This window comes from Vidua chalybeata, chromosome 6, assembly GCF_026979565.1.
Source record: "Vidua chalybeata isolate OUT-0048 chromosome 6, bVidCha1 merged haplotype, whole genome shotgun sequence".
NCBI lineage: Eukaryota > Metazoa > Chordata > Aves > Passeriformes > Viduidae > Vidua > Vidua chalybeata.
Genome location: NC_071535.1, coordinates 59,377,985 through 59,393,164, shown reverse-complemented (window position 1 = coordinate 59,393,164; position 15,180 = coordinate 59,377,985). Strand labels below are relative to the sequence as shown.

General features: G+C 41.2%; 1 protein-coding gene across 9 annotated transcripts in view; it reads right to left on the bottom strand.

The window, feature by feature from the left end:
• Positions 1 to 15,180, bottom strand: part of BMAL1 (basic helix-loop-helix ARNT like 1) — a 48,716-nt gene that overhangs the window by 17,445 nt on the left and 16,091 nt on the right. For 2 of the 9 annotated variants that reach the window (XM_053944402.1, XM_053944407.1), the window contains exons 1-7: positions 8,051 to 8,114; positions 6,349 to 6,472; positions 5,519 to 5,666; positions 2,723 to 2,743; positions 1,787 to 1,825; positions 1,420 to 1,461; positions 313 to 470 (exon numbers count right to left, since the gene is read on the bottom strand). In XM_053944402.1, the coding sequence (XP_053800377.1) occupies positions 313 to 470; positions 1,420 to 1,461; positions 1,787 to 1,825; positions 2,723 to 2,743; positions 5,519 to 5,658 (400 nt within the window). In that variant the 5' untranslated portion in view covers positions 5,659 to 5,666; positions 6,349 to 6,472; positions 8,051 to 8,114. Of the gene's footprint in view, positions 1 to 312; positions 471 to 1,419; positions 1,462 to 1,786; positions 1,826 to 2,722; positions 2,744 to 3,000; positions 3,111 to 5,518; positions 5,667 to 6,348; positions 6,473 to 6,589; positions 6,608 to 8,050; positions 8,115 to 15,180 lie in introns of those variants that run through there. The other 7 variants (XM_053944404.1, XM_053944403.1, XM_053944408.1 and 4 more) reach the window with 5 other exon arrangements.

The following is a 15,180-nucleotide window of genomic DNA, read 5'->3' as shown; positions in this document are numbered from 1 at the left end:
CAAGCCTTTTGATCCCTCTCCTCACCTGCCCCAGCTGCCTTGGTGCTGTGGAGTCTGGCAGTAGTGATCAATAGGTCAAGATGATGGAAAGCTGTTATTTTCTCATCCCCAAGCTCCCCCAGTCATGGCAGGGTATTTACTGGACCATGAACTAGCAAGGTGTGAATGAACACTGAGCATCAGATGCTAAGAGAAGGAAGAGTCCTCCCAAAATGAATGAATTTACTCCTTTTTAGCAAAAAAAAGGGAGAGGAAAGGCGTGGCTTTGGGGAAATGCCACTTGGAGTGGCCCTGCAGCCCCAGGCAACTCACCACGAAGTGTTTTCATGTGCTGGACAGCCATCCTGAGCACGGTGAGCTTGTCCAGCTTGCGGGACATGGCGTTGCACGTGGGCACCAGCGAGGCCAGCTCGTCTATGAAGCTGTTCATCTTATCCCTGCGCCTCTTCTCGATCTGACTGTGAGCCTCCCTGCACACACACACACAGCAGGGCACGTCAGGCACATGGAACCATGCCCAGAGCAACCTCCTCGGGGTGAGTGAGCTACCCTGTTATGTGGCAGCACATTTCCCTCTCTCTCTGGATTTTTCATAGAGGTGCACAGAGAGAAGAAAGAGAAAACAATTTCTATTTCTGCTCCTTGTTTTTCCCATGTGGAATGTGCTTGGAGAATTGTTTACCTGGGGTGATTGCTTGGTTGGATTCTGGTGAGGATTGTTTGAGCCTGGTGGCCAATCCAACCCACCCGTGGCTGGGTTCTCAGAGAGGGTCACGAGTTGTGAGTTAGATATGGTAGGTAGAGAAAGTAGGTTTGTAGTTTTAGTATCTTCCTTTTTATAGTATATTAATGTATTACAGCATAGTTATAATAAAGAAATCATTCAGCCTTCTGAACTGGAGCCAAACATCATAATTTCTTCCCACTGGGTTCGCCTGCATTTTACAATACTGTTATCCTTATGGAAAGGACAGCAGACACTCTTCAGACATTTGATGTGAATTATTTGGGTAAAGAATGGTTATAAGCAACAGGAAAAGTCACAGCATGAGCTTCTGGTTTGTCAGGAAACACACCCAAGTGTTGGTCAGGTTTATATTTTCCCATATTAAGAGTCACTGCTAACACTTTTACAACCCACTATTGAGTCTGAAAGAAGAAAGATGAAAAATGTCACATTACCAGAAACATATCTGGCTTCAATTTAACAGCAATGAGGTGACTAGAACCAAGTTACTTATCAAATTAGTTGTTTCACTCTATGCAAACTTAATGAAAAATGTGAACAGTGCAAAGATATGGAAAAATCAGGGAAGGCCAAAGCTAGAAAAATATATTTTCAGAAGAAACATGCACAAATAATTCATACATGGCAAAAAGCAGGAGACAAATCTTTTAAATGTTTGTTTAGAACATTACCTTGCATTTTTTATCCTGCCTTGTTGGTCTGCATACTCCAATCTGTAGAGAAATGACATCACAAAGTTACAGTGTTGAAAGCACTCAACCCAACTCTAACTGCATCCTACTGATCCTCATTAAGATCTTTTTTTTTTTAGAATTTGAATGTTTATTTAACCTTTCTACAGCAAAGGTCAGTATTTATAACATTGTGCCTCAGACTTGGGGGTGTTTTAGCTTGTCTGTTTCCATGTTGTTTAAACTAAGATTGTTTAGATTATTGCTTCATCCCAGCAAAGCAATAATTTGGGACCACAGGCATCCACAGGCAGGATCCTGTGTCAGAACTGTGGAACTGAGATTTCAGTGACTGTATCAACAGTACCTTCCATGCTGGTCATCTTTATCTGTATCCATACCTTCCCTGCAGAAACAGAACAAAGCAGCACATCACAAATCCAGCAGGACTGGCAGAACTGTTATCCAACTACCATAAAGTCAGAATCAAGTATTCCTGCCATCTCTAAATCACAAATACAAAAATGGGAGTATAAAACCAACAACCTGGAAGGACTAAGGAAGCTGTGTGGTTTTTGTAACATTAAAACATTTTCTTAAATTAGTTGTGTCTCCTTCAGAACTCACTAAATGGCACAGTTTGATGTGTTTGACAGTAAAACATGCTGCAGTTCAAAGATATCATCTGTTACAAAAATGTTTTTCAGTTAACTACAGAAGGGGGAAAAAAAACAGCCTTGTGCAGATGCCTGTATGTTCCATAGCTCAGTTTGCCTTATAGTAGTTGATTTTGGGGTAGAAAATGGTAATAACCTAAATCAACACACCACTGGAAATGGCCAAATGCAAGGAGAGAATAAAAGTGTGAAACGAACCAGGCACACTGGAAATTAGTGCAACTTTCAGTGTAGATACAATGTTTGCTTTTGTTTCAACAGGAAGAAGAGAAGTAAGGAGGAGAGGCATGAAGAATAGAAATAAACCCCCTCATTACATTTAATATTGTAGCCACATGTGCACAACTAAGCAGGAGAGGAGAGTGTAAGTTTTCATAGCTGTACTTGGTAAAAAAAAAAAAACTAAATGCTCATGACTACACATCTATTTTTAGACAAAATAATTAGGAAGAGAATGTTTTGGTTTACATAAATCTGTACAACTGTGCTAACATGGACATTCCTAGGCCTGCTCATTCTGGTTTAATTTCTACCTGTGAATTTTAAGTCTATGGTAGCAAAAGACAGGGAAGAAACACTGGGCATCTTTTTCAAGTGAAACCAATTACTAAAATATTTATACTTACTCAAAAGGAAAGCCATCGAGTCTGAAAAGAAAGAAAATAAAGTACACCATATATAGGAAATAAGAACAATGTCTTACATTTTCTGCCGAAATTCTCAAGCTAGTTCATATTCTATTTGAAATGAAAAGCACAATGAAAACAGGACAATAGCAGTGAGCGTTTTCTAAAGAAACAAGCTGGTTCAAATTAATCTACTTTCTGAAAGAATAATTCTGCTTTTTAAGAAAAGAGAGCATAGTTCATTACACTTAATGTGAGAAACTAATAAAATAACTAACCTAAATTATGTTATGCAAATCATTGAGATATTGTTTCATCTTCAGAAAGGAAAGATCTGTGCTTTAAGCGTGTTGTCCTTGTGGTTAGATAAATGGGATTTCAGAGGACTCTAAGGCCAGAAATAAAACATAAAAACAAAAATAAAGTATCCCAAGTTTCTCAGTTTTTGATTCTTGCCCAGCAGGATAGATGCACATTTTGCTTTAGACTAAATCCCAAGCTGAACTTTATATAGACTTTATCATATCACAAGGAAATTAAACAGAATGTCTACATGCAAACTAACTGCTGGCATCACTTCAAGACTGTAAAGTGACCTGAAATACCACTGAGCTTTACCATGATAAGAGGCTATGTTTTATAAAAGCCTTATGAAAAAGCCTTCTCATCTCAGCCAGTAACATACTAGTTATTCCTGTTCAACACTGGACACGAGCCTTCTTAAAAATAAACATGGTAGCCTTTCATGTATGGTTCACTGCACTCTTAGATCAATTATCTTTGTGATTAGTTTTAAAATAATATCATAATAATGCTAAATGTTTTCTTCATCTCCCAGTCTGCACACCTGAGTTATTGTCTTAGCCACTGACTCTGATGCTCACAATTTAACAGCCCTTGTGACACCACCTTTAGCTCTGGGATATTTGTGTGTAAAAACCCCCCAGAAAGCCAAATCTAGAAGAGGTACAAGGTAAGTTACAAATGCAATAGGTAGTTTGTTTTCTCATCATTGCAATTGAAAGCATGACTCCCAAGCAAAGAAATTTACTGTTCAGAGTCCTGTGCATGAAGCCTTGGACAACAGCATTTGACCAGCCCTTGCTGAAGTGACAGCAAACAAGCTGGGCAGGGATTTTCCTGGAGGAGTTGCAGCACTAAGAACTAAAAAGGTGTTGTAGAGAGCTGAAATTGCAGCTGATGACTCCTCTTGCTTGTACTCAAGAGGTGATCAAAGAACCACCCTAAAACACTGGTTCTGCCTCCCTTATTCCCTGGCTTCACTGGCACAGGAAGCATCAAACTGGGCACTTGGATGATTTATGTGATAAAATCAGTAACAGGTAGCAGAAGTTGAATGGTAGCATTTCAAAACATTTTCCTAAATATACACATATAAGGAGGGATCAAGGTAGTTTCCCCTAAGTTCTGCTTTCCAAGAGGAACATTTAGTGGCCACCATTTACTTTGCAACACAAAATGAACTATGGTATGACTACACCATATGTAGGGGTATGTAGTGTATGACTACAAAAATAAATAAACTTATTTTACTATGGATTCAAGGAAACAGAGTTTTCACACATCTTAAAAAATGCACACAAAATCTAAAGGGCAGAATTATACCTTACAAGAACAAGCTGTCTTTTGGAAAAGAGGACTTGAGTAATGCTTCCTATCCTATCCAGAGGAATAAAAATGGAGAAATCCTTTCTCGAGAAGAGGAAGTTTGAGGAAGGATTGAGGCTGTTCACTCAGTTTTGTAGCAGCCAATTCAACTAGGGGGACACATGTGCTTTTCAGGGAGACAAAAGGAATTCAGAGAGGTATTTCAAGTTTCATGCCCAAGTTCTCCTAAAAACAATCTAATTTTTAATTGTGATGCTCAGCATGGATTAAAAATTCTCCTCCTCCTTGTAAAAAGAGCTGCCAACAATCCAAAGGCCCTCAGCAATAAAATCTATGCTAAGTTACATAAAAATGGGCTCTGTGGCTGGATGAATAATGGATGTGGCCACTCACAAATTCCCCTGCAGCCACACTTTGTAAAGTTACAATGCAGAGGAGGCTTGCAAAGACACTTGTAGTAAGAAGCTTGCTCTTGCTGTTCCCAGTGCAGGAGACATTACAGGTCTGGGAGTTTGGCAAACTCTGCTGTGCCCTTCACTGTTCTAAAGCAGAGGTGGTGGGTTTCCTTCTACAGTTGAGATTAAACAAGATTAAACCAGCTGATTAAAAGAAATACAGCTCTAATACCTCAAACCAGAGACTATTTAGATTCATATTCAAATGAGAGACCAAAATAGCTTCATCAGGTAAAGGTTGGCAGCACATTGATAGGAAGTGACTAAATAGGAAAAAATAGGTGGAGAAAAGGAAGTACTCCTAGTTTTGCTTCCACTTTTCAATAAATTTATTCTCTTCCCCTTCTGTTAGTCAGACATTGTATTTCCTATGTAAATGGTCAATATAACCAACCTTCACACAGTACATTTCATCAGTACTAATTCCATTCTCCCACCAGCCAGAAGTTTTACTCCTCAGACTTACCCCATTTGACAGCCATCAATTCATCAATTCTAGCTGCACTGAGATGACAGCTTTATTATTATTACTATTCAATAATGAACTTGGCTCTCAGTACATAGTAGCTCTCTTCTTTATTAAAACCTTAAAAGCAGGTTGTAAAAAAGAGGTTATTTAAAAACTGCTATAAATATTTCTATAGTCTTCCCACTGTATTGTTGTGTTACCACCTCCTTTTAGCAGTGCTAAATCAAGAGAAATCCAACTTACTGATAATCAGTTGAGCTTCCCTTTCTTTTCCTATTACAGTCCATTCCTGAAGTGCTAAGGGAACTGGAGATCAAGTCAGCAGGGTCTGGTGACATAAAGTCACTAATTGTAGAAGATATGTCCATCCTTTGGTCTGCCATTGGACTGTCTAACATCAGGGAAGAAATAAAAAACAACCCCCCAACCAGAAAACCACTGCATTAATGTAAGCAGACACTTAAATATTTTTAAGCAAAAAAGTTATCTCAAACTTAGCATTCTTTAAAAAACAGCAACAATCAGTTTCTGGTTTTTTCCTACTGCTATAAAAATAACAGGTAATTTCTCCCTTTCCAGTTACTGCTGTATGGAGTATTGCACACAAACCATGACCATTCTGAAACAAATTATGTAACACAATTGTTTTTAAAGATTTGTCAGAATGATCTTGAACTAAACCAGGTTTACTCTTATGTTACCTGGCCAGCCAATTGCTTTTTCCTAACAGGAATAATTCTGTCAGGGAACACTTGTTTTAGTGTGTCTCTGCATTTGAAGATCACACAAGAGCTCACAAAGTTCTATTTCCAGTGAATACAGAACATTTCCATAGAAATAAACACCTCTGCACAGAAGACTCCACAAACAAAAATAATATAACCCAATGGTGGTCAAAGAAGTCTAGTTAAAGGTACAAATTAATCTAATTGGCTTTTTAATCCTCTAGGCTGCAAGTAATTCAAATCTTCACTATTTAATCCTCTAGACTGCAAATAATTACACTGTTGGAAGAAAGCCTGTGAAAAGTTCCCTGCTAAATAGCATCAACTGTGAAAGAGAAGAGGCTTTACCTGAAGGCCTGTCTTGGAAGCCTAAATCCTCCTGGGCAAAGATGATGATGCTCAGCCCAAAGCAGCTGATAACCTTAGAACTCTTCCATGCCTCATGTTCAGTTGGTCAAATACTTTCAGAAACCTGAATGGGAAGGAAAGCCAGCAAGCTTAAAAAACACCTTAAAAACAATTGGTTTAGACACAGTTTACAAAATCAATAGATGTTTCCAACTCAGGGATCAAATACTCATTTCCTTACAAAGTGTAGAAACTTTATCCATCCATCCAAAGGGTTAGTTGTTGGGATGTGCATCTCCAATGGACCAAGCTTTGGGCAGAAGGAATCTCTGGCACCACCTCCTTTTGGGCCCTTTTTACCATCCTCTGGTCTTTGCACAAACCCCCTCTGCTCACAATGATCTCAAAATAACAATCATGAGCACATTTGCTGCCAGATGCTGCCAGAATGAGTTAAATTGCTGTCACACAGACTTACCCTTCAGTCCTGACTGCCTTACTCTAAGGGTGGTCCTAAGTTTGGGCTTGGCTCACTGTTTTGTTTTCCCCTGTAGCAGCAGCTGGCATCTTTGAAGGACAGGGGTTAAACATGGTTCTATTCTGCAGGCTTCAAGTTTTATACAAAATGCACACCCCATACTACAACTCAAGCCCTCAAATGTGTCTCCCAAGTATGCTACAAACATGTGGATGCCCTTCCCTTCCACACTGCTGTCACAAAACAAATTTTTCAGCAAAACCTACTGTGGAAGATTTAGAAACTGTTTGACATTTTCCTCCTGCAAGGAAACTTCCAAAGTCCATTAGACACACAGTTTTCTGGCTGATCCACCTTTGAGCATCCTGACTGCCTTCCCAACCTGTGACAGCAGTAGAACTTCCCAAGAACACAGAACAAGCAGCTCCCATGACACTCTCAGAAGTTTACAAGTCAAACATCCTGTCAACATGATCACACCATAACCAATTCTGCTGAAGCATGTATGTAGACATGTTATGAGTTATTAGCCAAAAAATAATGTAAAGTTGTTTGTTATCATTTCCTTCAGCTCTGCCAGAACAGCAAATTCAGAATTTCACAAGCTTAAATTATCTAAATTTCTGGTCCTGGAAGGTCAGGCAAGTCACTGCCTTGGTACCACAAACTACTGAAGAAAGGATCACTGTTGTTCCAGCAGCAGAGCATCCAAATTGCTGCTGAGAGCTCATTGTCCATCTCACCCAACAACTTCTCTGTGGTCCTTTCCCAATAACCCAACCCCTTTTCCATTCTTGAGAATGGGTGGACATACTGGTAGAGGCACATGAAGAGGCCAGCTGGCACCAGAACTGACCAAAGCTAAATCAGTACAAATTTCAGTTAAATTATGAAATGCTATTGAATCCATAACCACATTTGTTTTGCTTTCATTCACACCCATAGCTCTTTGTAGGTCAGGCCCTACTGTCTCCCTGTTTTCCCAGCTGTCTGCTTTGTCTCTCTTAGCCCCAGCAGCCCAACAGCTACAGACTCAATGGTGTTACTGTGGTGGATGAGGTTGCTGCATCTCAATTTACCAGTAAAACCAGTCACTGGCCATTTCTCTGTGCTTGGTTCAGACCCAAACCCATTATCTTCAGTCTCAGTTGATGTGCAGAAATTAGCTATAGCTAAACTTAGTTTCTGAACACCTCTCTATGTGAGGGTGCTGGCTGAACTCACATTTTACTGCATTAGGTAATTCATGGACCACCTATGATGACCTCAGACAGAAGGCTGGGATGAGCTGGAATGAACAAAGAAAAAAGGGGGTGGAGGAAAAAGGGTTTGTTATTTTTACCACAGTCCTCTCTCTTTAAGAATGCCTGCAACAGTAAGCATTTCAGAACCAGAACACCACACAAGTCACCATGCACTAATGCAAAAACCAAATTGTTCATCTCAAACAAAAATATTATATCAGTTTTATAGAAAAAAAAAAAATAAATCAAGTATCCATTCAGCTCTGCTATTTTATACCTGTCTATATTTGATAGTTTCAAAGCAGTTATTTTAAGTGTCTTGACCACTTGAGCAGAAAAAAAATACATAAAGAGCAGAATTCTCAATTTAATTTTCAGTCAGCCCTTTCTCTACCATGCCCCAAATGCTCACCCAGTCCTACATTTTAGCATTACAGGAATTAAGAACTATGCATGTCTCTTGAAATGAGTTTTAAAGTTAAGAAGATGTCAACTCAATGATCAGAGCAAAAATCAGCACGCCCCACTAAACAGTGAACAGTTTGGAGAAATGTTTTTTCTCAAGGCTTTCTTAAAATTCTAGGAAATTGAGTATTTTCTGTCTTTTCAGCCTCCATCTGCTGGATGTTCAATGCCTAAAAAGAATTCTCTCTGAGGAAGAACACAAAAGTTACCCATATTTATAAGCCAAGTTCAAATCTTCCATTTATGATGCCAAACTTGTTGCCAAAGTACTCTAAGGACCTACTTGAAAAAAATGTCATGGAGTCTACTTCCTGATTGAATTCCCCTGCAGAGGAGAATCAAATTATATTTTGTCACTGTATCCATGACAGTTTGTCTCTACAGCCTGTTTGGGACTACTTCCTTGGGATTCCCTTTCCTTGCATTTCCTCTTCCTCTGATCCCCTGAAACAAGGCTAATGAGACAGCAAAAATAAATCTTACTGTTCGTCCCTTAAAAAAAAAAAAAAAAAGTGAGATGACACGTGACCAGCTTAATCATGCAGCAAAGCTGATCACGAGTACACAAACACCTCTGAGCAAATCAAGGTCACAGCTCAAGTAGGTCAACTCCACGAGCCAAGCACCCACCCAGAGTCAGGACCTCTTTTACACAAGCCCCATCAGCTCTGGCTCCCCCAGGCGAGAGGCAGCCATGTCCGAGGCACGCATGGATTTATTCTGAAAGAAATGCAATTCATAACTTTATGAATCATGAGTGTCTTGTATCTCAGAAGCGCAGTTTCGCAATGACAGAGGAAAACCGTGGTGTGGTTTCCTGAAGAAGTCATTGAAAAGATACTGATTGTCCCTATGGGTAATGACTGAACCAAAAACAGCCCCAGAAAGGAAACCATCTACTTCCCTCCACAGCAGTATTCCACTGCTGGAGTTAAGTGCCACAGCACAAGCTGGTACAAAACAGAAGAAGAGGTTCTTCATCTTCCCTAGCAGCACTTTGCTGCTGCTGGAGGCTCCCAACACACTTGCACTTGATGGTGGGGAGATTTCAGCTCGGCAGCACAAGGACTCCAAGTGTCCCTGGGACGATTTCAAGATGCAGACCAGCATCCATGGGCTCAATGCTGCAAGTCACAAGCAGCTCCTACATCAGAGCCTTTATTATGGAATACTCCATAGGAATCACAGGAAGATCTTTGAAGTAAAGCAGGGTGGTTTCCTTTGCCCTCGGTACTCAAGGAATACCTAAGTCAGAATACTTCCTATCTTCCCAATATATTGATACTGTTTGGTTTAAATGGCTCCCTAACACCACTTCCAAGTACTCTGCACTTCCAGAAGACAAAAAGCCCTGTGGTTTCCTCTCACATGAAGATGTCTCTCACCACACTCTCTGGTGCAAAGAAGGGATTTTACCCTGGTTTGTTTGTTGAGGTCACCCTTTTACCACCAAGTCCTCAGCACGCTCACCAGCCCTGGCAGCCTGTGATTCACATCTGAGTTTTGGAACTCCTCCTGACATCAGCAGCTCGTGCTTGGACCCTGACCACCCACCCAGGGCTGCTCCAGCCTCCTGCAGCCTCTCACAACAGGGCAGGGTGATGTCCTGCTCTGTGGAGGGCAGAGGCACAGCCCTCAGCTGCCCAAGAGACCCCCCTCTTCCAAAAGCTGCTCCCCATCTTTCCTAAGCAAAAAGCAGCAGGCTGGAGGGAGGCAGCCCATGAATTTTAACCAGCCACCAAGCTTCAAGATAAGCAATTTTGACATGGAGGGGAAAATGTCTCCAATAAAAAGAAGAAAAAACGCCACATGCAGTTTCTCAGTAGATCAATCTGTTCAGTTACACTCCCACACCAAAAGCATCTGATCATCAGCAGAGTCTCTGAGAAAAGGCAGAACAGGTCACATCATGGCCTCACCTCACAGCTTTCCTGACTCTCACAGTGGTGATGGAGACACACAACAATGCATTTTAGCTTGCTCACAGAACACTGAGAATTCCAGATCAAGAGGGGTCTTGTCTCCCATCTCTCCTTGTTTATGAGGGAAAATACCTGCAACCTTTACTTCCAGCTACTTTAACAAAGGATGTCTCGTTGCCTCAAAACCAAGAATAAGTGCTAACTGAAATAACTTCCTCTTGCACGGGGAGCTCAAAACAAGACCCAGAACACAGAAGTGTCTGAGCAGCACTCAGTAAATGGGAAGGATCACTTCCCCCAGCCTGCTGGCAGCACAACTCCTGATGCAATCCAGGAGGCTCTTGGCCTTCTTTGCTGCAAGGGCGCCCTTGGCAGCTCATGAACCATCAACATCTTTTCTGCCAAGCTCTTTTCCAGCTGTTCAGTCCCTTATCTGTAACTGAGACATGGGTTTTTTTCCTCTCCAGGTGCAGGACTTGGCTTTTCTATTTCTCTTTGCTAACTTCCTCAGGTTCTTTCTAAGATTTTTGGTGACCCTTTTCTCTGGTCTTGAGAGATTCCCCTGCTTGGTAGCACACTCTTGTGGTGTCTCAGACACTCCTCCCCGGTTTGCATTTGTCTGCAGCTCTAAGTATAAAGTTTCAGACAGCACAGAAGGAAAGGAAAACCAACTGGTTCTGGAAGGAGAACCCAACAGAATTAAACAGCCTCCAAAAATCCTAGCTCATGCTCTTTCCTCAGTGAAGCAGACAAATGTGTTTCAAGGTGGTGTAGTCACATGGGAAGGCCTTGTGGATAGAAGTATGGATCACCTTCAAAGCAGAAAAGGAAAAATGGATCAAAACCAAAGCCAATCCATGTCACCTCCAGGAATCAAACCTGTTTAGACCAGCTGTGCTATGCATGAAGTATTTCCCTCCTTAACAGGGGACTGGGATATACCTGCTCAAGGTCCAGCTTAAAATTGTACAGAACGGCCACTGGAGACATCATCAGGACCAGCATCCTGATTATCCAGCTGACCCTCAGCCACAGGAGATTCCATTTCCCCTCACATCTCAAAAGTGTGTGCCTCTCTTCTCTACCTACCCACTGAATCCCAGCTGCAAGAGGGTTTCAACAAAGCTTGCCAGTTTGCAACCATTACTGAAAGCTTGATCTAGTGTAAGCTCCTCGTGGGCCAAGATGAGACTCTTTGAGCTCTCATTCTTTGAAGTGAGCTTATGCTGCCCTGTTTGCCTATTTCATTCTGGGCAGCCATCAAAAGGAAACATCACAAGGGAACCAATCAAGGCCTTGTGAAAAGGTGGTGATGCACACTCTTGGAAGTCAGTGCTAACACGCTGCTGTTACCAAAGGAATTTGGCCTGCTTCAATAATCAGTCTGCCAGCACATGCACTCCTCAGGTTCCAAGAAACTGCTTCCAACAGGGAAAACAGAAAGGGACCTGCCCTTCTTGGAAGGCCAGGCTTGAAGGGATTTATGAAACCTCTACACATGAAACAAACTGTAGCCTCTCTAAAGGCTGCTGGAACCAAGAAGTACTGGTCCTCACATCAGCAGATTCTGGGTATAGCTCCCAGTGCTGCAGAATTCCTAAACTCAGCCCCAGCACACGGAATGAGACTGAACCAGCACTTCAGGTGTCTCCACTGAGAGCAGGAACCACTGAATTCTGCCTCAAGAGCTCTGCACACTCTGTGTGTTACTGGGTGCCTCATGACATTTTACAGACACACTGAGATCACCACAGATATTCTAGGAACACATGTTCATATTTCACCTCAAATGTCAACAGGGATACATTAAGGAGGGTTTTACCAGGAAAGTGTAGCTGCCACACAGCACCTGTAAGCTAACAGCTGATCTCCTACAAAGAGAACAAAAAGTTAAATTCAGAATTACTCCCAGGTCTATCTGTCAATGAAAGATCCTCTCTCAATCAGCACACTCCTTTGGATGTCTTAGGATTTCAACAGGTCCTGCTGTTCTAAAACATCCAGATTGACTTCACTGGAAAGGGATACAGCCATTATTCCATAAAATGGAATGAAAATCAGTCGTCCTGAGAAATCCAGCTGCTTGTAGAAAAAGGACTGAGCCCAATGTCAGAAGTGTTTTAATTATTTAAACCCAAGACACCCAAGCCAACGTGCTTTAAAACAATGCTTCAGAAACATTGTTCAGCACAGCATCCCAGAATTTCTGTAATATAAGTTATGGAACAAAGTAACATTAAAAATAGGGTTCACTAATGTTAAATGTTGGAAAATTAAGTTCACAAAATCTATGTTAGGATGTGATATTTAATATTTATTTATTCCAATCCTTCAGAAGATTTTGTATATGTGTGAGAAGAAACAAGGTATTGTATTTTCAAGACTGGGGAGAATGAGAAGATTTAAAATTAAAAGACAACAGAAACTTTAAGTCCTTTGGGCCAGTTATTTCAATCTGCTCATTTGACATCAAAACCAATTGTTCTTTTAGTATTGACAGAGTTAAAAGAAACAGACCCAGGCTCAACAAAGGAAATCTACCCCCTCAATTACTACAATCTAAACTTAGCTGAAGTCCTAAGTTTCCAAGCCAGGTCCAGCCTCTAAGGTGTGAGGGACCTACTGTTTCACAACCACTGGATGCAGTCCTTGCTCACCAACTCCGAGCCAGCCAAGGGATTTGGAGAGGGTGGGAGGCAGAGCAGGGTGTGTGAAAGACAGGAAAATCCATCCTACCATGTGGGTAAATCAATTATCCAACATTAATGGGCTTCAAGGAAAAACCTAATCAAAGATGATATCTTTAATAGCTTATGTACTTTCAGCATGCTTTGATCAGAAACACACATCCAAACCCACAGAACAACAAAAACCTTCTCAGCTGAGGAGGCAGCGGTTCTGTGAAGTCTCCCAAGTTGTACACATTACTTCTGATCTGTCAGCAACAGAAGATGCACTGTAGAGTTGACTTCAAAGCCAAAATTTTTAGAAGATTAGAAATTTCTCTGTAAGAGGACTGTACACAACCTGGACTGACATTTCTGGAGCAGGAGCAACATACAAGAGAACAAGTAGGTAAGCTACTTAACTCACTCCCCATGTTATACAAACTCTGGGAATTTACAAGCAGTGCCTCTAACTCATGGCTGGGAATGGCTCCTTTTTTGCACTTGCAGTGCAAAAGATGCAGCTTTTTGTTTCAAGATTTCATCCAACTCCTGAATTATGAGCACCAGTTTACAGCAGACAGATGTTTTAGATAGCTGCCTTAAAGACTTCAATTAGCCAAACAGAACAAGTAACTTTCATATTGTTTAAATGCACATCTAATCTAGAGATGATGAATAAAGCCCAACTGTACACTGTAAGTATTACTATTACTGTGATATGATCTGGGCAAATTTAATTTCCTTATTACAGCTCAGTGAAGCTCATGGATCCTCACAACCCAGCAGATATTTTTCCTGTAGTTCATAATCTCAAAAGTTGTCTTTCAGTGGCAGGAAAGCAAAATCCTCTCGGAAGTTCAAAGAAATGTGCCTTTAAAACGAAACAGCAGCCTAGCAAAACACTTCCTCATTTATGTCAAAAGTAGAGTTTTACCCTGTGACCACAGGCTTGGCACACCATGGAACCCCTTCCAGGGCTTCTTCCTCAAGCTCAGAACTACTGCGTGTACTTTAATACCTCCTGTTACAGGATCACTTGACTTTAACATTTCAAGTGAGCAGAAGCTTTAACTTAAGTCACTCTTCTCACTGGTGCAGCACTACCTTAGTACTCCATTAGTTACTCCAGCTTCCAGCCACCAAGTCCTTCTGGGCTTTTGTCAGGTCCTCATTTTCCTCCCTCCTCTTACTGCAGCATGGTAGGCATCCAAACCAGACAATACATTCAAGCCATGGCATGAATAATACTATCCAAGTAATATTTTCTCATGTGGCTTTTAAAGTTTATTCATTATGGGAAATTAGCTGTTTTTCAGCTAAACAGATTGAACCACTAGTCATTTCTTTTAGCCTCTGAGGTGCATCTATTAAGGTGAAAATCCTAGTTTTCTTTTGAGTTGAACCACTTGGTCCAAATAGTTTTAAAGACATTGCACAGAGCTGTTTTTCAGTCATATTAATACTACAACAAACCCAAACACATTTGGCATGTGCAAGACCTTTCATTCAGAGATCTATTGCCAAACTGCAGCTAAATACTTTATATCTTCGGGGAACAAAGCATTGGAACAAGAGGGCAGAAATATCACCAGAAGGAGCAAAGACAGGTGGTTCTATTTATAGCTGATACTTTCATTTCCAGTTTTTGCATATTCCCTCTGGTCCTGCTAGATTTCATCTCTGGCTGGAAGAAGCCACCCCTGCTCTCAGCACTCTGCTAGGCTGACAAAGCAAAGCCAACAGGCTGTCACTTTCCCTTCCATCCTAAAGTAAGCCCTGGGAAAAGGAAGAAACTCTCACCCTGCCTGGAACCAAGCTGGAGTATTCCTCATTCTAGCTGCCTCTCCATCATTTCCTCTAGCTCACATATCCTCAACAGGATCATTTTTCCCCACTGGTTTTTTACAAGCTCTTTTTGACGTCACAAAAAATCAGCTGTCAAATACAAATGCATCACATCCATGTGAATGTCCACATTTCTTCCTTCACACTATCTTAGAGGCTCAACTTAATTTTTGTTCTCCTGCACTACCAGTGCTTTTTGGATAAGAGGG